This window comes from Mixophyes fleayi, chromosome 3 (genome assembly GCF_038048845.1).
Source record: "Mixophyes fleayi isolate aMixFle1 chromosome 3, aMixFle1.hap1, whole genome shotgun sequence".
In the NCBI taxonomy this organism is placed as follows: domain Eukaryota; kingdom Metazoa; phylum Chordata; class Amphibia; order Anura; family Limnodynastidae; genus Mixophyes; species Mixophyes fleayi.
Window position 1 is genome coordinate 63618815 of NC_134404.1, and position 27081 is coordinate 63645895.

At 40.5% G+C, this 27081-nt stretch overlaps 1 protein-coding gene across 2 annotated transcripts in view; it reads left to right on the top strand.

The window, feature by feature from the left end:
* Positions 1-1402: 1402 nt before the first annotated feature.
* The window catches only part of RYK (receptor like tyrosine kinase), a 90294-nt gene continuing 64615 nt past the window's right edge, over positions 1403-27081 (top strand). Inside the window, exon 1 of one of the 2 annotated variants that reach the window (XM_075201578.1) lies at positions 1403-1890. In XM_075201578.1, the coding sequence (XP_075057679.1) occupies positions 1695-1890 (196 nt within the window). In that variant the 5' untranslated portion in view covers positions 1403-1694. The remainder of the gene's footprint in view (positions 1891-27081) is intronic. The other variant, XM_075201577.1, reaches the window with a different exon arrangement.

A 27081-nucleotide genomic window follows, 5' to 3' on the forward strand; every position in this document is an offset into this window, starting at 1 on the left:
CCCTCTCCTCTCCACATGTTGGTCAAATGAAGGCACAATCTGTACATTGGCTGTGTACACTGATATACAGTTAGAACTAGATTTCTTCTTTCCCACAATCTGCAATAAGAAACGCTCCAGAATCTGCCCAGCTCCTCCCATGGGAAGGTGTAAGCCATACTTACCTACATTCTTGAGAATGTTTGGGAGTCCTCCCAGACTTCCGTGTACAATGTCGGCTGTCTCCTGCCCATTTGCCTATTGAAGTGAGAGGGGCCGCCCATGATGATGAGATTTGTGCCATCATGGCCCTGTTCCCTGGCATGACATGAATTACAGCATTGCGCAGTGGGGAGCAGGGTCGTGATGACGCGTATGAAGTCGCCATACCCCCCCAGCACTTGGTCAAGTATGGTGCAAGTGTTTACCCCACCACAGATGCTACAATGCACTGACCTGCCAAATCCACACAGTTTCTTGTAAAAACTGGGTGCAATTACTCAAAAGTACACACCTGGGGGTAAATGTATCAAGCTGGGAGTTTTCCAGCGTTTGAAAAACCAATCAGATTCTAGCTATCATTTATTTAGTATATTCTACAAAATGACAGCTAGAATCTGGTTGGTTTCTATAGCCAACATCTCCACTTTTCAAACCCGCCGGAAAACTCTCAGCTTGATACATTTACCCCCTTATGTCTCAAAACGAGAATTCGTCCTGCAGGACTGATCAATGCACTTTCCCAAACATAGATTGTTCTTCTGCAATTATGCTGTGTGCATAGAACAGACCAGCCCTGTGGTTAAACTGAGAGTTATGTAAATAAACAATTGTGAATTACATCCTTACATTTGGTGACTAATGGTGTCAAAAATCAACAAACATAACTGCTGTTTATAGTTGTTCAAACCACTTATTTTACATGAAACAATCAGAGATTATACAGACCATGGTGCACCCAGGAGGGGTCTTTAGAAGGACAATCACCTCTGTCACCCAAAGCTACAAATCTATCAAACAGCAGAGTTGTCACAGCTTTCTTGTCTATCAATAAAAAGAGATACCAAAACATAATTAAATAAAGTAGTAATGTAAATACTAAAATGTTTAATTTACTAGAACAACAGACGTGTATTATAATGGATAGGGCACCACTGACTGGTATAAATGGATAATATTACTCATCTCAGTCATGGTTCATGCAGGCAATCTGTGGCCAACTGCTATTGATCTCCTAACATGTTTGAACTTACACTAAGCTGTGGAGCTTCATATTGTCCTTTCTGCTGTATAACCTAGCACTGCTCCATTGCTCCTGGAAATGGATGATGGGAGGGTTACAAAGTGTAAGCTCCTAGCATCAGAGCCATGATCCTCTTTGTCTTTGTTTATGTGGACAATAAAGATTAGTTTGGGAGGAGGGGGGAGAAAGAAAGAAAACAAAGAAGTCCGGCCTGGAGGGGTCGCATCAGTCAGGAAAGGAGGACGGCGTCCGGGAGGAGGCAGAAGAGGACGATACGCGCTGTCTGCTGGGGAGGGAGAGCGCGTGCGTCGGGCTCACCGGAGGCGCCGTGAAGGAGACCGAGGGCTCGAGGACCGTGTGCCTCTCGCGCGGATCACTCTCCGGTAGTTGGAGCGGCGGCGGCCCGGACAGGAAGGATAACGTGAGCGGCGATGGTCCGGGGCGCCTCCTCTCAGCACGGCCTGTGAGAGACATGCTGCCCGGGGCCCCGGACCCCCCGGGGAGGGGGAGAAGGGGGAGGCAGCCGGGCCCCGGGCTGTGGTGTCCGTCCCTGCTACTACTGCTCCCGGTTCTCCTGCCAGCCAGCAAAGCTCAGTCCGGGCCCGGGACGGCCAGTGAGCCCGGGCTGAACGTTTACATGAGCGAGGAGGAGGTGCGGAGGCTGATCGGTGAGTGGGGCCGGGACTGGGGGGAGATGGTGGGGAGGGAGCGGGTGATCACCATACTACACAATCACCAGAAGCTGGGGTCCTCCTGTCCGCTGTAACATGCCGCTCAGCTCTACACACCATTGTCATAGCCGACATGGCAGCCCCCTATTCCATTCACCCAGGGCACAGACAGCCCCCCCATCCCCCTATTCCATTCACCCAGGGCAGCCCCCCCCCCCTATTCCTCTCACCCAGGGGGCAGGCAGTCAGCCCCGCCCCCCCCATCCATCTCACCCACAGGGTGCAGGCAGGTCCCCCCCCATCCATCTCACCCACAGGTCGCAGGCAGATTCCCCCCCCCCCATCCATCTCACCCACAGGGTGCAGGCAGGTCCCCCCCCCCCCCATCCCTCTCACCCATAGGGCGCAGGCAGATTCCCCGCCCCCCCCCCATCCCTCTCACCCATAGAGCGCAGGCAGATTCCCCGCCCCCCCCCCCCCCCATCCCTCTCACCCATAGGGCGCAGGCAGATTCCCCGCCCCCCCCCCCCATCCCTCTCACCCATAGGGCGCAGGCAGATTCCCCGCCCCCCCCCCCCATCCATCTCACCCAAAGGTCGCAGGCAGATTCCCCCCCCATCCCTCTCACCCATAGGGCGCAGGCAGATTCCCCGCCCCCCCCCCCCCCCATCCATCTCACCCAAAGGTCGCAGGCAGATTCCCCCCCCATCCCTCTCACCCATAGGGCGCAGGCAGATCCCCCCCCCCCCCCATCCATCTCACCCACAGGGCGCAGTCAGGCTCCCCCCCCACCCATCCATCTCACCCACAGGGCGCAGTCAGGCTCCCCCCCCCACCCATCCATCTCACCCACAGGGCGCAGTCAGGCTCCCCCCCCACCCATCCATCTCACCCACAGGGCGCAGTCAGGCTCCCCCCCCCACCCATCCATCTCACCCACAGGGCGCAGTCGGGCTCCCCCCCCCCAATCCAACAGGGCGCAGGCAGGCAGGACCCCCCCATCCCTCCCACCCATAGGGCGCAGGCAGAAACACCCCCCCCCCCATCCCTCTCACCCATAGGGCGCAAGCAGATCCCCCATCCCTCTCACACACAGGGCGCAGACAGGCAGATCCCCCACCCATCCGTCTCACTCACATGGAGCAGACAGGCCACCCCCAACCCTCTGTACCCTGTCTGTAGCCCCTGTACCCTGCCTTGTCACAGGCAGTGATTGTTTGTCTATAGTGAAAGGCTTACAACTCCTGTGTAATGGTTGTTGGTGTTTAGAAACCTGTCCCCAGATGATGGTACTCAAAGCATACTATGTTATGTAACTTGTGTGTATGTAAACATAGCTTAATAATGTTAATATGTAATCCATATGAAGGATGCACATATCAAATATTTATAAATATATATTTTTAAATTCTACAACATTATAAATATATAGTCCAAAGCAATAGCTTTATTTACAAAGAGTATTTTTGGTTATGAAGAGCCATTCTTTTGAGAACATAATAATGCATATACTCATATTGTGCCATTATGGTTTTGTTTGTAATTTAACCATAGGTTTAATCCTTGCTGTGGGTGTGCCACCACACGTGCACTAGTATTCTTGTCAATAAAGATTTTTAGAAAAAGTTACAACTCATTGGGGGGCATCCATTTCTTCATCATATTCCTGCGCATGAAGATGAAAATATGAGTTTGGCCTTACAAAGACCCAAAACAAAACAAAAACTTCATCTTCTGTGTATTGGATGTTTCTGTATGATGGAATTGTTCAGTTTGTTGAAGTGAACACATCTGCATAAATGTATGAAAGCGAATGAAATGATTCAATGATGGAGATCACATGCATGTGCCAGATATTAAACGGCTTTGTATTAGTTAGTTATTCAATTAATAATATAATGTGTAAAGGCTGATACAATATTTTCTGATGTAATGAAATTTGGGTAAACAGCCAAAAGTTTGCTTCTGACAAAGCATCTTTATAGATTGCTGGTAGAAACCTATCTGAAGTGGTCCCATCAAAATCCACCTACTTCCATGTAGCTGTGTTCTGCTTGGAGCAGTGACATCTTGCAGCCACATTATATCAAAGCTAGATGCTTGTGACATCGGCTACATCTTGCTAGTAGCTTGTCTGCATAAAACCAGGTCAGACTTTCTGCACAAACCTTATAAATCTGTTCAGTAACATATTTTTGTGAAAAATGCCTCTACACTGGTACATCCAATTGCTTGGCCTGGATGATGGAATTGTTCAGTTTGTTGCTAAACACTGGATAATATGTGTCCAGTTTGGCCAGCTACAAGAGTGACCAATTTTGACAGCAATTGGTTAGCATTTGTGGCTGATCTCACACACTGGCTGATTGTAGTCATTAAAAGTCTTGATTGTTATCTAATCAATGACCATCAGATATTGTTTGCTGTTGCTGCTGGTTTTTGGGCCCACGTATAAAGACGTTTTGGGGCATTTTCAATTGTTGGCGGAAACGCCGAAAATCTCTCTCTCCGTGCACTATTACCGTTATTACGGTAGTTTTCTCGCTGGATTTCAGCTCGCAGCTCCCTGAACTAAAATCCAGCTTACTATTAACGTAATAACGGTAATAGTTTTAACGCGGCGGGTTATTCAAACAATTGAATATGCCCCTTTGTGTCAGTTTGAACTAAAATTTTAAAATTGCCCATATAAATAGATGCCTGCTTACTCAGTGATTTTTAAGAGTGTTTTCTGTTTATGGGTTAACTTGGACATGCTCACTTTTTTTTGTTCCTATTTCTTGATGGACAATATACCAGATTAATTTATTAGTTGACATTTATATTGATGAATGTGTAATGCTCTTTATATCTCTTACTAAAGCTTATTTGTGAGGAGCCATCTCTCTATTTATTCTAGAATGACTACTTGAACCATTTTATTTATATACATTAATAATGATGGGTGACATTATCATTTACAGCAGCAATCCCATGACATAATGAGGTATGTTTGTTAATATCACTGTGGCAGGCTATAAGAGGAATCTTGGTAATTGCCATACTATTTTCCTTGATTTAGTTCTTCAGGTTGCTGTTAATGACATAGTTCTGAGTGTTTGAAAGTGTCATGTGACTACCATGGCAACATCACATGCAGCAAGCAGAATGCTTTGGAATGCCCCTCTGAGCTCTGTCTGCACTGTAAAATCCTCCTACCTCCTTCCCCCTCTCCCATCACATGGCATGCTGAGAATCTGAAAGTGTGAATGGCAGCCATACTTGTTTTCCCTTCAGGGAGATTTTAAAAAGGAGATTATTTATAAAAGGGCAGCTAAGAAAAATGACTATCTGATGCATGCTTAAAAAGGTACTTGCTGTTAAAAGGAAACTATGTAGGATTCCTGCTCTAAAAATATAAATTGTAATTACACAAGCAAGTCCCTATATAAGATACCTGTACAACAATGGTGAAAAGCAGCAACCTAGCATTGTTATGTGGCCCTCCAAACCTGGGGGTAACTGTATTACTGTCCGGATTCTTCAACTCCGACGTACTCAGCGTCTTCGGTGATTAAATTTAAAGCGGCGCTGCATTGTAAAGGGAAACTTTAAATTCCCTTTACAATGCAGCGCCGCTTTAAATTTAATCGCCGAAGACGCTGAACAGGCCGGAGTTGAAGAATCCGGACATTAATACATTTATCATGTGGTGTCCACTATATCTTCAATATCTGAAATATATTGCTAAACACTGTTATCTACATGTAACTAAAAATGAAGCACACCCTAATTTAACTGGCTATAATAGGACAATTGACTGTTAGAAAAGCTTCATTGTGTCTTGGCATAGGTTCTAAAGTGAATGGAACTGTTATGTGAGCACATTTTTCCAGAGAGAATTCCATTACTTGATATTTAGTTGATGGTAGTGAAACTGTGGTCTGTGGGGCCTCTCCAGAATTGACTTGAGATCTGGTGACTGGGACGGAAAGTGGCTCGTCTAACCATTCCATGACCACTCAAGCCCTGTGATTGGGTGCATTGCTACCCTTGAACATTTCACCCCCATTAGTATAGAAAAGTTTCACCATAGGATTGAGGTAATCACTTGGAAAAATATTTTTATTGGCATTTACTTTGCCCTCTAAGGGTATGGGTAGCCTGTGAACCTAAACCTATCAAGTAAGTAGACCCCATGTAGTAAAAGAGCTGACAGAAACCTTGACTGTGGGGAACAAGCACAGATGCCTCAAGGCTTTATTCTGTATTTCTAGGATATATAACCGTGTTCAAAATCTCAAACAGACCAGCACTAGTATTGCAAAGACATTAAATGTTTACTTCAAAAAACAAGTTACAGAATCATGCTCTGACTTATTAAAAACCTTTAATGTTTTCACGATAATAGTGATGGTCTGTTTGAATTGCTTTGAACTCTGTCTTCCTCCGAGTATTTGTTTGGATCGTTTACAGTGCATTGGATACACCTGAGTACTGAGTGCATCCTCTCTATAGACATTATGTATATAGTCATGAGAACAGCGTGAAGGGCGATTCATTTGTTGACCACATGACTGTAAAAACAGGGTGTGCCCATTTAAATCAACTTGATTTTAATCACAATTTAAATTGCATGATTTTTTTTTTAAAAAAAAAATCATTGATTTATATCACCATTAAAAAAGCATTGTAACCAACAATACTGTCAATGTGATAAAGAAGTGTCATGAACTGGAGTAAGAAGAACAATTTAAAGTTATTTCATATGGCTGTTCAGCTCACTTGTTAAATTTGTTAGCACATAATTTGGACATTTCTAATGTTAAGGAGCAGGTAGTTCATGTTGCTAAGTATTTTAGAAACAATCATTTTGCAAGTGCCAAATATAAACAAGAGGGTGGATTGATGCTCGCTCTTTCTCAAGAGGTAAGGTGCAATACAATGGATGACTGTATGAATTCTTACATTAAGCATCGATCAATTCTTATGAAACTGTGTGAAGAAAACCGTAAACAAATTGACGAGATCGTTTATAACAACGTTATCAGCATTGGTCTGAAGAGAAATGTAGAACAATTATTTAACTGCCTAAAGCCCATCTCAATAGCCTTTGACACGGTTCGAAAAGATAGCTGCAAAATTTCCAATGCTGTACATGTGTGGAAAGAATTAGAGGATAGTTTGAAGGTATTAAATCTGGGCAAACCAAACATGAATACATTTTTGGACCGCTATAATCAACCATTGGGACCTGCACATTTTCTCGCTTACTTGATGGACCCACGTTACTGTGGTAGTTGTTTAACTGCAGAAGAATCGTTAGAAGCTCTTACTTTTGCCAAAGAAAAATCTTCACATTCAAATATCCTTCTACCAACACTAGTCAAGTTCCAAGCAAAAGCAACTCCGTTTAATGACCTCTTGTCTGACCATGATGTTGTGTCAACAGTGGCACCAATAGACTGGTGGAAAATGTACATTGGTTCAGAAACTAGCTGGTAATGAAAATATCATGGTAGCAGTAGAGCAATTGCTAACAGCTGCAGCATCAACAGATAGAATATTTTCCACATTTGGTTTGGTGGTCATTCATATTTCCAATTTAGGCAAAGCAATTGTCAACTATTGTAACTTTTGACATCATTGCTGCTTCCTTCCTTTTGCAGTTTGTGCTGTGATTTGTGTGTAGTTTGCTGTGCCATGCCATGATTGGTGTCACAAGTCATTTAAATTGAATATATAAAAAAAATACAGTATTTTTTTAAAAAAACTTTGTATTGTTGGTTTTACTTGGTTTATTTGTTTACTTGATCATTTTTTTAAAAATAAGATATTTTTTTTTATTTATTTATTTTTGTAAAAAAAAAAATACAATCCCCCCCCCCCCCCCCACACTCTGTTTACACTGTAAAACACTGTACTCTTTTCACAACTTTTCAAGCAAACATGCACTTTTAGGTCTAACGGAGGTTATGAACTACAATGCGGGGGGCACCAGGGCACTATCTAAGTGAAGTTTGTGTTCTCTGTCTGGGTTTCTTCCCACAGTTCCCAAAAATATACTGGTAGATAAATTGGCTTCTGACAAAGGTAGTAACCCTAGTGTGTTTGTGTGTGTGTGGTACACAATTTCAACTGTAAATAGGGATTGATGTGAATGATTAAACATTATCTGTAAAGTGCTGTATAATATATTGACACTATATAAATAAAGGATAATATCAGGCTACAGTGTCTGAAGTTTTTGACTGTATATGATGACACTGCTGACTGACATAATTAATATTTGCAATTCAATTGACTTGGTGATGTCAGTTTGTTTTTCCTTACATGTCAGACTTGTGTAAAGAAGCTCCCTCAAGGAGTTTGTGCTTTCACCCACAGCCCTTCTTAGTTTGTCTTCCTTATACCTCCATGCAATCATCACTGCAGCCACTTGTTCTCGTTACACAACGGCAAGTTGAACTTGGTTTTTTTAGATTCTGGCTATGTGCCCCAACAGTAAGTAACCTCTCGCAGTTACTGTGATTTCATGCATGGTAGCCAAAATATTGGTCAACTTGGCCAGTTCAGCATTATTATCATAGGTAATCCTAACCACCTATGTAGAGTGTGCTTTATCCCTCATTTACTAGTGTTTACTAGTGTTTCCTTTTATTTTGTCAGTTACCTGTGTTAAATAATATCTGATACTTATTTTCTCACTTTATTTAATGTGCACTCTGTTCTTACATTTGTAAGGTTTTAAAGTCCCGTTTTTGTACTATTAATTCTTTGCAGGTAACCGTTTTTAGTTCTATTTTTGTCTGTTTTAGTTTCAAGGTTCAGTTATACATTCAATTTAGGAAGCTGGGTGCTGAAGCTTTTGCTGTGGTTTGTGGGAACTCGAGAGAGTTTATTTTTAAATCTGTGCTGATTTAAAATAACACTGAAGGTCTAATTTGCAGAATGAAAGTGTTTGATTTAGAATGAGTTAAGTAATTGAGCCCAGAATTGTCCAGGGTTTTTTTTCCCCCATGAGCTAGGCCAGTGATGGCTAACCTGTGACACTCCAGGTGTTGTGAAACTACAAGCCACAGCATGCTTTGCCAATAGATAACTAGCTGATAGCTGGCAGAGCATGCTGGGACTTGTAGTTTCGCAACACCTGTAGTGTCACAGGTTAGCCAATACTGTGCTAGGCTCAAGAACTCAAGGGAAGATGGTTATATAAACATTTTTTCCTGTGATTTTTTTTTTTTTTTTTTTGTCTCAATATTTTCTTCCATTGCATAGCTATACATTTGCTTTTAGTATTAATTGTACAGTGTTTGTGGTGATAAGTCTAAAATCAAGATAAATCGGGTCAGACACAGCTGTCTTTTAGGTCACAAAAGTTTCAATAGGATTGAGGTCTGGGTTCTGATTGGGTAATTCCCAGACCTTGATCTTCCTTTTTCTGAAGCCATTTTCTTGGTTGACTTGTAATTTGTCCTTTGGATCATTATGATGTTGACAGGTAAAATTTCTCCTAATGTTTCTGTCAGATTCAAATATCAAGATATTTTGGCATCAAACCTGACAGCCTCTATTTGTTATGCTCTCTATCTTGACCAGAGCCCTGGTCCATGGTGCTGCCACCTTCACAGTTGGTATGGTGTTCTTTGGTTGATGAGCTGTGTTGTCTTTGTGGCACACAGATCTATCAGATTTAAGGCCAAAAAAACTCTCATATGACGTTTCCCATATAATTTGGGCTGATTTAATGTCTTTGCAATATTTAAATGGGCTTGGATGTTCTTTTTTGAGATAAATGGCTTCCATCTTGATACCCTATCTCTTTGCCCAGATGTGCAGAATACAGGAGATTGTTGTCACATATAGCAGGTTATCCGATCCTGCCAAAAATTCCTGCAGCTGCTTTCATGTTGAAGTAGTACTCTTTGTAGCCTCTGATGAGTTTTCTTCTTGTTCAGGCTCCATCTTTGAAGGGACATCCTGATTTTGTCAAGGTCCATGTCGTTCCACAAATTCTCCACCTATTGATGATCTTCAGTGTTACATGCTACGTGTGGAGCCTTTTTATATTATCTGATACCCCTTTCCTGATTGGTACCTTTCAGCAAAGATGTTTTGAAAGCTTCTTGTGTACTATGGCTAATCCCCCTGTAGGGTGCAGCCATGCAAAACTGCAAGGAAATCCTACAGCAACAACTCATCTTTATTTAAGGTTATTCACAATCACTTTCGTTGTTGGCAGGTGTATGCTAGTTACCATTTGAACATGATTTTGCATGGGATTGGTTAACTCTAAACTCGGCAACTGACCCATTATAAAAGGGTGTGTACACTTATGCAACTATGGCATTGTAGGTTATTTTCACTTTTTCCTAAAAAATTAAATCGTTTTTCACTTGAATTGTGTTGGTAGCAATGTCCTATTAAAGGTGGATATCTCAAACGCCTGCAATTTCAATAAGTGTGTGTAGACCTTTAATATCAACAGTAACAGTGTGCAAACTGCAAGTATATAGGGAATCCTCTTTAACCAAAACAGGCTAGATCTATCAATGTCATTTCATGTAGAGATGCATTTGACTACAGTGTTCCTGCCTTTGTGTGACAGGATCTAAATCTTCCCATTTCTCTCCCATTCCTGTCCTCACATTATGCCACTGTCACATGCAGTCTTGTCCTTACTAACATAATTATACTTGTGGCTAGTCACTGCCCCCACTCTTCTTCTGCAGCTCTGATCATTCCAGGTTGTGCTATCTTCAGTGATTTTAGAGGCTAGCATATCCCAATCACCAGTGCAACCATTAGTGTAGTTAGGGCGGTCCATAATGTCAGCAGGTTTTTGGGCCACCCAGACATCTGACAGCCAGATGTTGATTGGGATTGGCAATCTCTTTAGATCTGTTTTTGTCCATTAAGTCTTAATTGGCCACCATTTTTATTTATTTTAATAGAAACACATCTTCCTTGGCTCTTTAGGAGATCCCTCTAGCTCCTGAATTCTACATAAGTTTGTCTACCTGAAAGCATCCCATAGAAACAATAAGTGTTTAATTTAACTTTCACATGAAGGGCCTAATTGGATAGATCTAATCTTTGTATATGCCACCAAACCTGATTGGACAGTGCCCTTCCTGTTTCTGCCTCTTCTGATCATCTGACGTTTGCTGATGACAGTTAAATGTGGCCAGACTTTCTATCCTGATACTGCCAGTATATACTGATTTTCATCATTCTAAGAGATTGATATGCTGGCCACACTGTCTTACAACAGTAACCCTAACCATACTCTTACTATATTTGTTTTCTGGAAGAAAAGTAGATCTGGTATGCCCACTAATAATCTTTCATTTTTATGTGCTTCTTGAAACAGATAAAAGCTTTTAGTGAAGATTGATGCAATGGTAATGTTATTTACATTTGATCTAACACTGGATGTAGCAAGTCTATTGCAGCTGGGCCCCTGCTATGTAAACTTCTGTTTGAGGGCATAACTTGTCCTGTCCAACATCTAGTGCGCCTTTTCTGTTTTTTGTTTTTTTTGTTTAAAGGTAGGTAAAATCATGTATAATTCAAGAGCATTTTTTTTATTTCATTGTTTACAATAGGTACAGGAGTTTAATAGTTCCTGCGTGCTACATACAGTATAGGAGGCATTTTGTACATGGCTCACCATACAACAATTGTTATGTTACAAAACTGCTATCTCCTTGCTTTTGGGGGGAAAAAAATTGTTTTTTTAGCTCTAGGTATGTCAATTTTTATTTTCTACTTTAATTCTCCAATAATGAATTTGTGTGTGCAACAATGTTGCTGTACACTGGCAAATTCCAACCAGCTATAAGATATTTAGAGGGAGGCAGGGGCTCTGTTCAGTGCAATCTGACACTATTCTCCTGTCTGCAGTGTCCCAGGTAAAGGAGCTGAATTCTTTTCTTTTGTTCAAGGCCTTTAAAAGCATATTGTAGTCAGCGTTAATGGCCCAGGCTTCTGAACAGGCTTGTTTACACAGCGGGTTTGAAGTAGCTCATCTGTTCTGACATAATTGACTTGTAAGATTTATGAAGCTTGCTTTGTAAACAATAAAGAAGAAAAATTGCTTTTGAATGCCTTTAGGCAGTATGTAAAGGAAGTATTGTGTTGCTTTAGGTGAAGTAACACATGTAAGTCTTCATGGGCATCAAATCCTAAGGTGAAGTGTATTTGCTACAGCTGAGTCACCAACCTAGCAATTGATCTAGTGTTCTCCTGTGAATGTGTTCAGATGTCTCTCACAGCTTCATGTAAGGCAATCCTCCATACACATGGAAGGAAACATTCCAGCCTTAGAATAACTCTGCAATGGACACCTCGCTGGCAGAGACAGAGCAATATTAAGTTTAGTAATAGGAGATATTTGTTGGCTGTTTTCAATGGGAAATATTTAATCACACTTTTCCTTCAACATAACGTTTTAGTTGCTTTCATTAGGGACAAAAGATTTCCTCTTCACAATAGCTTGTCTGCAGAAAGGGGAAAGGTGATAGGGCCATTTATCAAGAGCTGCTATACAGGGACAGCATTCTCCCATGTTGTGCTAGCGCCCTCATTCTCTTGTAGGATTATGTTTAGACTGATTAAAACTCAGTCTGTTTAACTTCTGTCTTCCTGCCAAGTTACTGTTCAACAGGCTGTATTCACCTAATACCTGATGAATCTATTAAGACCACTGCATCAGCCATTGTCTGGACAGTGTTTACATATGTAATGCATAGGTTGTTTTTCATGCTGTGTGAGTGTTATCTGCCCTGCTGCCACAGGAGGTGACATTGCTTATTGCTGTTCCATTATGTATAGAGGCACTGGCGTTCTCCCAGTGCAGTGAGAGTACTTATCTATATAAATGACATTTGCCCAGAGCAGCAGAATCACAATTTATGTTTCTATGAATGTTCATTACCCTTGGCCCCAATGGGGGACTGTTGTGTCCACAGAATGGAAGCACTCATTTTGTTGGCACAGAGGCTGCATTCTTAGCAATGTCTATCAATTTAGTATGAAATATTTACACTTTGCTTACATCTGTTTGACTCTTCTATTTAGCATTTCCTTATACATCGTATTTGTTTACAAACTTTTTTTTTTTTTTTTTTTATCCCTGTCCTGGCCCACTGGACCAAGTCTTGGCATGGCATTGTTATTGGCATGCATGAACGTAGTTGTGACATTTACACTGTATATGTAAAAATGATTTATAGACTTGCAACATTTTTTTGTTTATCAGCATTCGTCTGTTAATATATCATTTTGAAGCCATTTAAACATTTTAGTTTTGTTCTATTTTCTCATCAAAGAGGTTTTAATTTGAATGTCCTGTGTCCTGACATATCCCATGTATCCTGGGGTTGCTGTCTACTATTTGTGTCCCAAGCCACTGCCTACAAAAGGAACCAACATGTGTCTTCTGTAAACATTGTAATGACTAGACATAAAGTGTGTTAGTCTCTCCTATTCCATAACATTGCACCTTGTATTGCTAGTCAAACAGATTAAATGACTTCAAAATCTACGCTTTGTGATCTGTGAATCCAATGTCAATAGATGACATTTAAACCCCACAAATCTTACTCTGCTGCTGATTTATACAGTACTTGCATTCTGTATAAATCTTTTATCTCGGCTTGGGTTTGATTTAATCTCCATAGGATGTTGGATAATGTGAAACTGGTTCACTCACATGCTCTCAAGTAGACCTTTACTAATTTGATTACTTGTACATTCAGTGATCAGTCATTTGACTTCCCCTGAATGAATCCCCTTCCCTCAACCCCCACCACCCTCCCCAAAACTGCTGGTTCAGTCAAAGGGTCATACAGGAAGTCTGTCAGGATAGAAAGAGAAAAAAAAATAAAAATGTATGTGTGTTTTTTTTAAATTTATTTATTTTTTTTTTTTTTTGTACCAAGTGTGACTTGGAACACTCTCCAGCACTCGATCTGTGTTTTATTGTGAACTTGGCATTCAGAGTTCAAAGACAATTTAAACTACCCTAAGAATTCTGGTTAACCACAAGAACAAAGTGAACAGCATTTATCCTGCAGCACATTGCTTATGTTTGACTAATAAGTGCTGCATGCAACATTTAGAACATTTTGGCCTATGTCCTTACTCTAGATACCAGCACCAGAAATGGAAAGGCCCTTTGATATTTCTTTCCTGCTGGTTGAACTGTAATAAGTGTTGTTTCTTGTAGTCTGGTAATGAGATTTTCTATAGAAATGACCAGTCAAATGAGGAAACATTTGTACATACTTTTTGGTTAAAGAAAAATAATTAAATTTAAACATTGTAAACACAAGTCTTAAAAAGAAGGCTTAAATTACACTCTTGGGATGGAAGGAAGAGTTTTTGAATCAAAATGGATTTCACTTGCTGCATTGTTACCTATGATGGTTCAGTTTTCTAATTAATGTGGTTTAACAGCTGGACAACATATATGATAGCATGTTGTGTAACCACTAAGAGGGAACAATTTTATTCTACAATTAGAGGTGCTCTCATCTGGTAAATAGTGGCTGGCACCCATTAACTCTGACTTGGTGATAGCGCTAAAGGCTAAATACGCCCAAAGTTTACATAACGTACAGTTTGGTTGACTGATCCTGCTCCTGTATGTGTATTGATTTGAGCAGGACATCCTCCCTCCTGCTGTGGTGTTTCTGGTCTGATGTTTTACCTACCTTGTGATCTTCTTTCGCATGAGGTGGCCTTTAAGTCCAGTTCACACTTTATTGGTCTCCTATAAAATGCACAGCAGGAGTAATGTGAGGTCTTCTCTATATAACTCTATATGTATGTCCTGTATATGGGTACTTTTATGCTTTATTACCCGCTGCTTGCATTCTCATTGGAGTACTTTTTTCTCCTGTTTGTGGCCATTTTCTTTGTGTGATATTAAAGGCCTGATATTTATTCATAAACAGAGTTTGGTATATTTTAAGATCATGTACTTTTGACCGAAAGCTAATCACTTGGACGCTGTTATTAACAGAAGGGCATTTATGAAAGCTGGTGCACAAGGGAATAATTGTTATGGGCTCAGCACCTATCACCCTCTGACACTTTCTTATACAGGTTAGAAAATAACCTGGTTGCTGCAGGTTACAGCACATGTTTTGAAAATTTAACCCGTGCTATAGATTTTATTGTTGTTGGAATTTCTAGACCATTTATGTATAAACCAGATTTAAGTAAACATTCTTATTTTAGTTTTGAAGACCTTTGTCGATTTCTGTTTTTAATGCTTTATGTAATAAAATATAGCACACTTCTGTGGATCCCAGTTTGAGTGAATTAATGCATGTCTGGAGCAGTAATGTTTTCTGTCAAAGTCTGAAACTATAGCAAATGTTGGCAGACTGACAACGAGCTGGACCGTAAACCCCAAGTAACCCTCCTCCTTCTGAATATAAAACAAATATGAAATATATAGACTTAGCCCATTAAAATTGTCAGAGGTCAGCGTTCAAGTGCTGTAATTCAAACTGGCTATTGCTTGGTTGTTACAACACGTCTGCTACTTAGATAAGTATGTGTCTCCAGCTTTGTTACTTGGCTGCAGTATTGATGAGCATTACGTTGTGTCATGGAGAAAAGATGAAGTTATGCTTGTGGGAGGCATTATTCTGGGCTGGAATGGCATACATCAGACTGTCCACAGAGGAGGCAGCCATTATCTGAGCCACCATTTGAGTTCAATATTTAACAGTGGAGACATCTGAATTCACTAGGAACTAAGGGCCTGATTCATTAAGGATCTTAAATCTTATTTCAGTCCCCTGGACAAAACCATGTTACAATGCAAGGGGTGCACATAAGTTAAATACTGACATGGTTTTGTCCAGGAGACTGAAATAAGATTTAAGATCCTTAATGAATCAGGCCCTAAGTGTACAAAGTGCTTACTTCAGTGAGGTCTTTAGTTCCTAATGAGCCTAAAAATTGGGCCACCCCATAAATTGGCTTCTACTTTTTTTTTTAATAACATGAAGCAGATTAACTGTCTTCTACTTGCAAAATCTGTGATAGAGAATGATATGACTTACACTGCAAGAAAGTGTCTTGGTTTCAGCTTGGGAGCATGTTTATGAGGAGAGTGTAACCTTATATGCGTCAGAGCTAGTCATTCATGAATCTTCTCATTGGTCATATGATAACATGCTGGGGATTGTACTATGAATGAGCTCGCTGAGAAGAGGGGTATTCCTAAGCCTCTTAGTTCACTACATTACGTTTGATGGGACTAGGTTGTGAAGTGTCATGTGACAACCGCAATAATAGTAGCAGCATAATAGTAAAAAAAGACATTTGAAGACCATATCTTCTACCAGATTGATTTCTGAGCATTATTTTTAAATGTGATTGCAAGTTTTGTTTTTTGCTTTTTTTTAATATTTGTGATTGGATGCATAACAACTTGCTCACATGTAAGGGTGTTTTCGATTTTTATAATCTTTTCCATGATGTAAGAAAATACAACATGAATGCCTTGGTTTTGCACCTAGATGTTCCGCGCACTTAAAGAAGCACACCTACTCTTCGCTATTGAAATCTCTACAACTTGGACGTTCGTCTGTGTTTACAGGTGGAAATCAGTCACACAGTGCAAAAGTATAAATGAGCCATCAAAAGACCAACCTCTTACTACTTTAGAAACACCTCTTTTTCTTTAAATAAAACCCTCAGCCTCATGTATGACTTCCATTAATCATGAGTGTAGGTGGCACCACAACAGCCTTTATTACATGAGGTAGTCATGTATATATCAGATGTGGAAGTGGAAGGCACAGAATGCATCTAAATAAAGCGATTTGTCCGTAAACTATAAGCTTATGCAAATTTGAAGTTGTTTTGTGGAGCGGAATTGGAGTGCTGTTCTGTGCAGCATGAAACACCCCTAAGCAGGTTACTTCCACACATTTATTTCAATAATCTCTCTCCGCAAACTGAAATGGACTGTTCTGCGTACTAGGTGCACTGTTTTCATCCTTAGGAGCCTCCACCGCAGGCTCTGCCATCCTCCACCATAAAACCTTGTGCCACACTCCACCAGCAGAGGTTTTTACTGCACCTTGGGGGTTTTGTGCTTCATAAATAAGGCCCGCTATAAGGATGGGTTAGATGACATTAAAGTGTACCGTCTTTTTATAAAAGCAGTGAAAGAATTGTACATCCGTTATTGGATGAAATAGCAGAAATATGCGCGGGTAAATCTGACCATGTGAAATCTAAAAAAAAGAATAATTTCTGTACCGTTTCATATGTAACATTATGTGCACTATTAATTTGTACCATAGTTAAAGTCCTGGTAACTAAAACAAGCTCTGATTTTGTTTCCAATAGTGTTGTTTTCACTGAATCATTTAATAGCAGTTTTATAACTTTCTGCTCTGCAAAAACATTTGTTAAATGCTCAGGACAACGCTGAAATCTGACAGGCAGCTCGTTTTCCTAATGCACCTCACATCTTTTAATAAGCACATGATTGTATGTGGGAAATGCTGCCCGTTCCATTTTGCTTAAAAATAGGACCATTTCAGACAGAACATATCAAGGTTGTTAAATAGCATGAACCAGTTTAGATGGTTAACATTGTATAACTTGTTTTAAATTTGGAGCAAGGTGCCGCTGTGGGTTTCTGGAAGAGTCAACTCATTTTCCTTTACTTCCCATTAGAGATGTGAGGAGAAAATTAGCAAAGATTCTGTACCGTGTTGGCCGGTAATGGGTACGCTTGTTCCTAGGGAGTTGTTACATTTATTTTTCAGGAATATTTTTGTACACTAAAGAATGGCCCTTGTGTTGGCGTCAGTTGCTGTTTGAAACAAAAATATTGCTGAAACAGCAGAATGAAGATCTTGCAAGAAAGCTCTACATGCGTTGTTCAAGTTTCTGGATGCCAGGCAACCATGGCAATCTGGAGTATCTGACGGTAGACATCCATACTGATACTTCAGTGCCCCACAATGGTAAATACCAGAGTGATTGTGCTAATCAGGTTCTGGGGGCCTAGATTTGAAGGACTTCATGTTGCAGGTTATTTTGAAATCAATTTTCTGGTTGTTGTAAGCGGCATATTCCGCACCCCTCCCCTTCCTTTTCTGCTTATAATATGCTGTGTGGTTTTTTTTTTGTTTTTTAGTATCTGTTTATAAAAACAAAACTTTGTTACGTTTTAGTTGATGCTGCTCTTTCCCTCTTCTTTGGAGTTGTCTGATAGTTTTTCATGTTTTTGTACACTTGCAGTATATAGGATGTGTTGTATCTATTTCGCTATAGTTATGGTTTTGTAATATCAACAAAAGACAGTTATAGCTTTTCATTTGGGAATTGTAGGAACAAATATTTTTTTTTACATTTGAAAGCACCGAGACCAAATAATGATGGGCAATGGGTGTGAGCGTTTTGTGACTACTTCTCACCATATGGCCAATGACACCACCTTTTAGGCTGCGTGAACACAGTGCAGTGATGATACAGCCTCTGAGATGAATCTGTAGTTCACAACGTGGTAGGGGCACAATTAGTATCAAGTGCAGCTCTATTGAGGAGCTAATGGCTACATAGTGACACCTGCCCTCTGGTTGCCATCACTGTAATAAAGAAACAATTGAAATGTCATATTTCATATAGCATCAGTTTGCTTTAATCCACGGCAATCAATTATTGGCTTTTATTAGTCAATAGACTGACAAAACTGGTTATCTGGTTGTAATGTCTATACCTCACACGGGTATCTGTATTTTGCAGTATGCTTTAGTTTGCACAGCTCTGATAAAGTGGGTTGTCAATGTAAGGAAAACCTTAAATGACATAGCTATAAGCTTTGTATGCGTTAAACTGAACTCAGAAGGCATATTAAAATTTTCAAAATGCCTGTGACGGGGCTGTTGAAAGAATTTAACGTTACAGGTTTGGGTGTGTGAGTTTTAGCACATTTTGTTTCTAAATGATCATTTATTTTCGCACTCGTTCTGTTTTCAGGTGTATTGCTTATTATGTTCACTGACTTTAAAGAGAAAATAAGCATAAATATTTTCTCACTCTATTTAATGTGAGACCACATAACAGTAATGTTCAGCATTGATTGCAGTTGTGTAAGAGTCTCTTCAGCTCATGTGATGGATACAGAGGGGGTTATGCCCTTGCAGATCAAAATTAGTATCTCTTCCACATAGAGGGTACTGTTAGGAACTCCCAAGTCAGTACAGTGAAACTCGGGAACTACTCTGAAGGCCAGGTGTTCGCTGGAGCCCCTAGTGGTGGGGACAGACTGGGCTGCGGGCCGACCGAGGGTCGAGTAACGTATACTGACTTAAAGGATTTCCCAGAAGTGGAGTGATTGGTGGACTGTAGTATAAGAAGAATCCTAGGTCAAAAGGTCACAGGCACAGATGCAATATCCAAGGGCAAGCGAAGGGTCAAACTCACAGGCAGAGAAGCAAAATCCGAATTCCAGGCTCAAGGTCAGAAGAGAAGGGTCACAGGTCCAAATAACAAGCAGGGGTCAAAACACGGGTAGTCAAATCCAAGGTAGCAGGAACCAAAATGGATAGCACAAGCAGGCAGCAGGACTGAGGACAGAACGCTATAACCGGCAGTGAGGCTGCAGACCTCACTGCCTTAAATACCAGTAGTGGCCAATCAGAGCCTAGCTCTGAAATCACATGGGCAGGCTCAATTCTGCCATATTAATCAGCCCACAGGCTTGTGGGCGCTTCTGTGCATGCGCCCGGCTGTTCCCAGCTGCCGGGACGCAGCGCCCCTGTAATTAGCGTCCGGCCGTTGCCCTGGCAACGGTCGGGTAAAGGCAGGAAGTGACGTCCCGGTTGCCATAGTGATGACCGGGACGCCTGCAGGAACTAGGTGAGAGTCGCGGCGGTGCCCGCGGCCGCTAACAGGTACATTGAATGTGACACTGTAACCTGTCATAACCTGTTATCATGCTCTGTCTGCTGACACGTTGGATGAGGCGTAAATATGGGATACTTTAAAGGGTATTTGTTTTTAATGGCAGACAGCCTATAGATAAAGAGAATCTCCTGCACTGCCCATGGAACACTTTGCATAGCATAACTGGACAGTCTAATGGTGCCCCAACACCATGCAGTCTGCTCATTCATTGCAGTTGTTGGATGAGCAGAATATTTGAGCAAGATTTCTACACACGTGGATCAGCTCAGGTGTCGGGCTACTCAAAGCAGGAATGTGTGTATCTAAAATATTGCTGGTGGATACATTATATACATATTCCGTCACTCCACAGTATCATCAGCCGGCTGTAAGTTATAACCACAAACACCATTCTGATTGTAGTCATAACTTGGGTTTCCATTCCGGGTTGTGTGTTTTTGTTTTGTTTTAAACTTGCAAATAAAATGTGTTTGTGTTAATGAATGAATGCGTGAATATACTTTATTTCTCTGGATTGTCACCATATATTTGGGGGTTTTTTCTTTCCTTCTATGCAATTTTGCTTACATTTACTGCTTCAGTTCAAAGTCAAATTCTTTATCAACAACTTTCCACTCACTAATGTGTAAGTGGGATTCCTGTTTCTTTTCCCAAAGTGCATCACTTGAATTCTCTAAGGTTTATCTTTCAAACACAGATTTACTGCAACTCCTGTCACTATTTTTTGCAAAGGATGAAAGGTAATAGGCAGTGTCTATTAGATCCGAGGTTTTCTCATTCCTCTTCCCACACACACAGGAATTCTGCCTAATCAGGGCTGTCACTATTTATCACTATCTGAACAGATAATACAGGTTATATCAGAAAAACTAATTTCTTGCTGTTTGTTACAAAATAGAAACAAAATTCCTGGAGGCTAAAGTAAAAAGGTCCATTAAACACTTTCGATGAAATCTCGGCAATTGAGGTTGACCACCACATGACATATATAAAAACAGAATGATACATTTTAACTTTTATGTAAATAAATTGCCAGATAACATTTATATAACACTGAAGTATTTATTTTGTTTTCTAATGATCACTTTACTTTGTGTCAGAAAACACCCCTTCTTTTTTTTGGTCAGTATTGATATAAATATATACATCCCAGGTTATAAAGTATTATAGCACATGCAGTATATTTCCAAACAGCACATACTGTTTTCAGCTATGTTGCAGATATTTGCCCCCCTGTCATTTGCAGGCAAATCTAAATTTAACTGTAGTTATTGCATGCATCAAGCAAGTCTGCAGTGTGTTTTAGTGATTTGTTTTCTAATACAGACAGATCATCATTTATTTATATAGCGCCACTGATTCCGCAGCGCTGTACAGAGAACTCATTCACACCAGTCCCTGACCCATTGGAGTTTACAGTCTAAATTCCCTAACACACACACACACACACACACACACACACACACACACTAGGGTCAATTTAGATAGCAGCCAATTTGCCTACTAGTATGTTTTTGGAGTGTGGGAGGAAACTGGAGCACCCGGAGGAAACCCACACAAACACGGGCATCATCACCATTTTTTTAATATAGTGCCACCAATTCTGCAGCGCTGTACACAGAATATTTGTCATTCATATGGGTCCCTGCCCCATTGGAGCTTACACTCTAAATTCTCTAACACACACACAATCTTCATAGAACTTGTGTTATAGGAACATCGCAGCTATATTTACCTAATCACATAAATGGACTTAAGGAACGAGTAGATGTGTACCGGATATCATTTAATGCAGACTGGTGTGAATTTATTGCCAAATTATCTACTAAATTGCCTTAGCGTATTATATTTATTGGCGATTGCAATGGCACAAACTACAGAGAAGGATGTATGTAATTATCATAGACCATTTTATAGCAAGTAATTGGCATAGCTAAGAGGGAAGTAATGCGTGGGACAGTTTGTCAGCCAGTTTGGTCACATGTGGGTACGAAAGTAGCCAATTAATTTGTTCGGTCTGAAAACCTAGGCAGACAATGATTACATTGTGTGCAGTTATCAAGTGATCAGACTGGGTTAGGTCCCATACATTTCAGTCATTTGGTTTGACCTATTGAATGACAAGATCTGTTCAGTTAGTTTCCTTTTTTGTGGCCACATTGTCCAAAGAATTAGTTGTTTGCTAATTGAGTTGTTTATGGCCATCATAAACTTAGCAGACTACCTGGTGTATGGGCAGTGTTCAGTGGTAGAAGGAGGGATGTCTTGATTTTACCATAAATAGATTTAGATTGCTCACTTATTGAGTTCTGTTTTAGAACATGGTTTCAAAAGGATATTGATAAAACAATAATAACAAAAGAAGAGTCAGAGATGGGCTACACCAATGGTGCAGGCTCCCATGAAAGTATAAGTGTAAGGAATTGTGAATGTGATCTGCCCGTAGCCAGGCATTTATGTTTTGGAGAATCCATTGAATGCAGGAGCTAGGGTGTATCACACAAACTGAGGATTGTTATGGGGATGTGAGCGCTGCAGTTTTGGGAGCGTGGGATAGTCTATAAACCTGTGATCTCTTAAAAGGAGATCTCCAGTCCAAACAAAGTGTATTCTAGTCTCTCTTGGGCCACGAAAGATAACATAAACACTTGCTGTAATCTTATTCAGTGACTCATTATAAACCAGAAAAATGAAAATACAGACATTCTGTAACCTACAACACCGCTTTATACAGTAAAATGTCTTGGCAGTGTTACATTGTTTGGGTGATGTAATGTTTGTTCTTCAGACTGGACAGAAAATCTATGTAATACAGTAATAAAGTATTTGAGAGACTGATGAGATCTCTATGGCATTATTTATATTATATTATTTAAATTGGGCTTGCCACCCTCCAAAGTGAGAGGGTGATTTGTGGCATTGTTACGGTGTTTTGACGTGTGTCCTACGGCACTTCTCTATAGGAGATGCATAATATTAAAGACTTCTTCCACTTTCATTTAATGAAAGTCAAAACTTAATCGGTCATCATCTATTCTTGAGTAAGGCTGGGTACACCTGATTAGCAGGCCAATCACAATAAATAACCATTAGGTCCGATATCACATTAGTGTGTGCACTCCAACGATCATGTTTTATCACACCAAAGCCCATCCTATTATTTAATTGTATAACCAGACTAACAATATCTATAAACAATGGAACGATGCTGGGCAAATTCTAAAGTGTGTATGTCCTCATGACCAGCAGTGTTAAGCAGAGCTCCTGGGGGCATATTCAATTAGGGATCCGGTTCGCGGAAATGGGCCGCGAACTTAATCCAAGTTACCGCAATAACGTGGATTTTCGTTCGCAGCCCATAGGGTTGCGTACGAAAATCCGCGTTATTGCGGTACCCTAATACCGGCAAAAACGCGCACTTTTCGCTGTAATGCGCATTACCGTGAACCGGAACCCTAATTGAATATGCCCCCTAGAGTTTACAGAGTCACAATATTTTCAGCTGATGGTTATGACAGAAATTTCCTATAGTGTGTACCTAGCCTCAGCCTTGTCCTCTCTGGGGTTTATTTAAAGAGGGTCTGTCACATCTGGGTTAACATAATAGAAATAACTGAAAATATAAAATGCATAGAACTGTAAGGATTGTACTAACTGTCATTACAGCAGTTTCTTCCCAGCATCAATCACCATCTTGTGACATGTTGATAACACTTCCAGATTTAGTATAAGGGTCAAGAACAATGTAACAAAACAGCGACATTGTGCGCCTTTGGAGCAGGCATACTGAGCATGAGTTTGTGCAGTTGTATGCAAGCAACATTCAATTTCCATACTAATCTAGAATTGGCATCAATGGTGATTGCTGATTACAAGTCCATGGTTACAACCTCATGGAGAAAATGGCTTTGTTGGAAAACATTTATTCTCCAGGAAATAACTGAGGGCAGTAGAAATGAATTAATTTGTACCACATGTCCACATTATCTGACAACCTGTGCGCTGTTCTTTTTATTGTGGAAGTTGACAGAGGCCAAACCTGCAGGGTGGGAGTGATGTGGTCATGGGGACTTCATCGAAACCAAATGCTTTGAAATTGTGCAGCCCTTTGTAACACAGCCAGTGAAAAACATGATTCTCTACCGCAGGCAGATTTCCTTGGTGTCGTCTAGACATGAAATAAAAAAACTCTTCTTTTCAGCCCAGATAGTGAATTCAAGTGTCATGTGTTTTCGGTCAGTCTAATTTTTAAGGACGGAAATAAGGTTGTAAGAAGCATTTTTAAATGAACTTTTAACCCTTTTTGAGATCATATGATTTATTGAGAAGTTATGAGTCAACTACCAGATATGCCACAAACCAAGGCTATTGCCTCCATGTTTGTCTGTGTAGTATACTAGTGGCATGTACGTATATATGTGTGTCACTTGGATACAGTGTTTTGTTTTGTTTTAAGAACCTTTTTATGTGTGTTTACAAACCCTTTTAAAAATATATTTTGAATAGTCCCCATTGTGTTAATCTGATTTTCTGTTGCGTCCTTTATTGTGGTGCCCGCACCACCTCCTGTGGGGGCGTGGTGCAGTTTTCAGCACCGTTGCTGCACATTACTGATTCTTTGGGCTGACTTTTTTTTTTTTTTTTTATTTGCCAATTCCTAAAGGGCTACTTGCTTTTTATCTGTTGATGGCAAAACAGAGAGAGATACTTTTATGATGTGGGTGTGTGTCTAAAATATCCTGGAATATATCTTTATATTTGGAGAGTAGTGATGTTACTCCTATGTAAAATTACCCTCTACTGTGAACTATAAGGATATAACAATGTACACAGTAGTTCCATGACCAAATATAATGTTCAGACGAGCGCTCTGGTCATGGTGATTCTGGAGATGGGTAATGCAGGGAATCCTTGTGCTGCGCAGCACTCAGTACCTAGGTCATTTAGTTCCCTCTGGTGCTCCCTACACTGAGAATCCTCTGTGGAACCAGTGCTCAGTTCCCCAGCCCTTTAGGGTATAGGTGTGGCTTTCAGCATGGTCAGGACTAGTGGAAGAAGGAATAGAGAACCAGGAATGTTGAGTTTAGTAGGTGTGTGTGGTGAGATTTTGGGTATCCAGTTGCCACAGCGATTGGAGTTATACAGTGTTAGAGCAGTGACAGGCAGCCTCATTTTCTTTGACGGCCTCCAGCCTTCAAAAGTTCAAAAATGGTGCACCGAGGGCGAACTGCAGTCCTTGCCCCTCCGTTATGCAGCGCGATATCACTGCGTTGTTCACAGAAGTCATGTGACACATAAGATGACTGTCCCCATATGCTTTAAAAATGCAGACTCCCCCCCCCCCCCCCCCCCTTTTTTTTTTTATTTCCCAACAATGGCTTTAAATATAAATTTTGCAATTAAGGGTACAGAAAGCAAAAAGAAAATGAAGGGAAGATAGGGAGAGAAATACATATGTGGGGGTGGGGTGGGGGTACAGTGCATGTATTTCAAGTCAGACAGTGCAGTATAAAATTTCCAGAGTGGACAAAATAAAAATATTTTCTGGCGCTCAGAAACAACCAATATATAAATCACTGTCGGTATATACATAAAGGCGAATTTTGTGCACAATATAGCTATATTGGGTTTAAACTCACCTGCCAGCGTCAAGGCATCTCCTGTGGGTGAGTCCCTAAGCTAGTGATACAAAGTTATATTCAGGGTGTCACATTTAACAACTTTCCCTGAACCTCCCATCTTATAAAACATTATAAACCTTTTCAATGCACCTGTCTGTAATATTGAAACCCTTAATGATAAAACTAATGGAAAATAAACCTTATGAATAAAACATTCTGTCAAGCACCTTATTTTGTAGATTTTTGTTTAATGAAAACTGCCCCTTTGCTTGGTTTGTTACTGTAATAAGATATAATTATACACAGTCACCTACTGAGCAGATACAACGATAAACTGTATTGTACCTGTCAGCAGTGTGCATCTCTCAGCATTTAGATCTCTTATCCATTTGTTTTGTTCAACATTCAAAACCTGTTGAGGAAAGCTCTGGAACTGGCACTCCACTAACTGTACAGAGCAGGTGCTGTAACCCATAGCAGCATGTCTGAAGTTTGTTTATTTTCTAAATAAATTGAATTGTTTATACAGTTACACCACTTTTTATAAATGCTCCCATTGTGTGTTTAATTTGTCAAGTCGTCTTAATGCGATAATTTGGTTGTGCTGCGTGACCTGCAGAGCAGCTCTCTTTATTCCTCTGGAAACCATTCCTGTGTTCTCCACCTTTGTGACTTTTTCTTCTAACAGGAGCTGCAAATTACCCTGATCTTTTACTTGTCCAGGAGAACGCTTAGTGAGTGTGTAAGATTGTCTTCTGTTAAGCCTATGAACGGGTTTTCAATGGTTGGCAAAACAAGAGCTGTTCTTATGTCTAAATAAGGCAAACTGTTTATTCCAATGGGTGGCAGCTGCTGTATAAAGCTTTCTGTGTTTTTCTGCCGTCATTTGTATGTGAAATATTCTGTGCAAACATGTCTACGTACGCATTGTGTTTGGTCTAGATTGTATTTTATACACTTACACCTACTTTGTTTTGGGCTTGTGCTTTACAGCTGTTTTTCTTGGCTTATTTATCATTTTTTATTTACATAGAACTGCTATATTACTCTGTATTTTCCAGAGATTATAAAATCATTCCGGTCTAAATTCCCTACAACGAACACATACACGTCCATTTTTATAAGACTGCAGATAAGCTGCTCTTGGACTGCGAAACAGCAGTGCTAACCACTGTGTCATGAAAAATTGTAGCAAGGTATGATTTTGAGTGCAATATCAGTGTACGTCTGTATGGCTTTTTCTTAGTGGTTATTCTTTAGAAGGGTTACATTTTGGCACCTCCCCCTTTATATGGACTGTTGTTCTGGCTGAGATGTTAGTTGTTGCTGTCTGGCATTTATATTGCAGGCCAAAATAGTTTGAACTTTCTTATCTCTGCTGTGAGAGGTGTCCTGATGCAGAAATCATCCACCTTTTATGATTTATGATTATCCACTGTTGAAACTAGCATAAAGATAGAAAAACGCGTCGGGTTAGTTAAACATCGATTGTGGTTTTTATGCTTGATTCTGTAAGGGACTAGAATTGCTAGATGGTGGGGGAAACATCCTTTCAAGAGAATGTGTAAGTGACATTGTGGATAGGGACACGTCTAAGTGCGCAGGAGAGCTCAAATATCTGCATTCAGTATCGTGG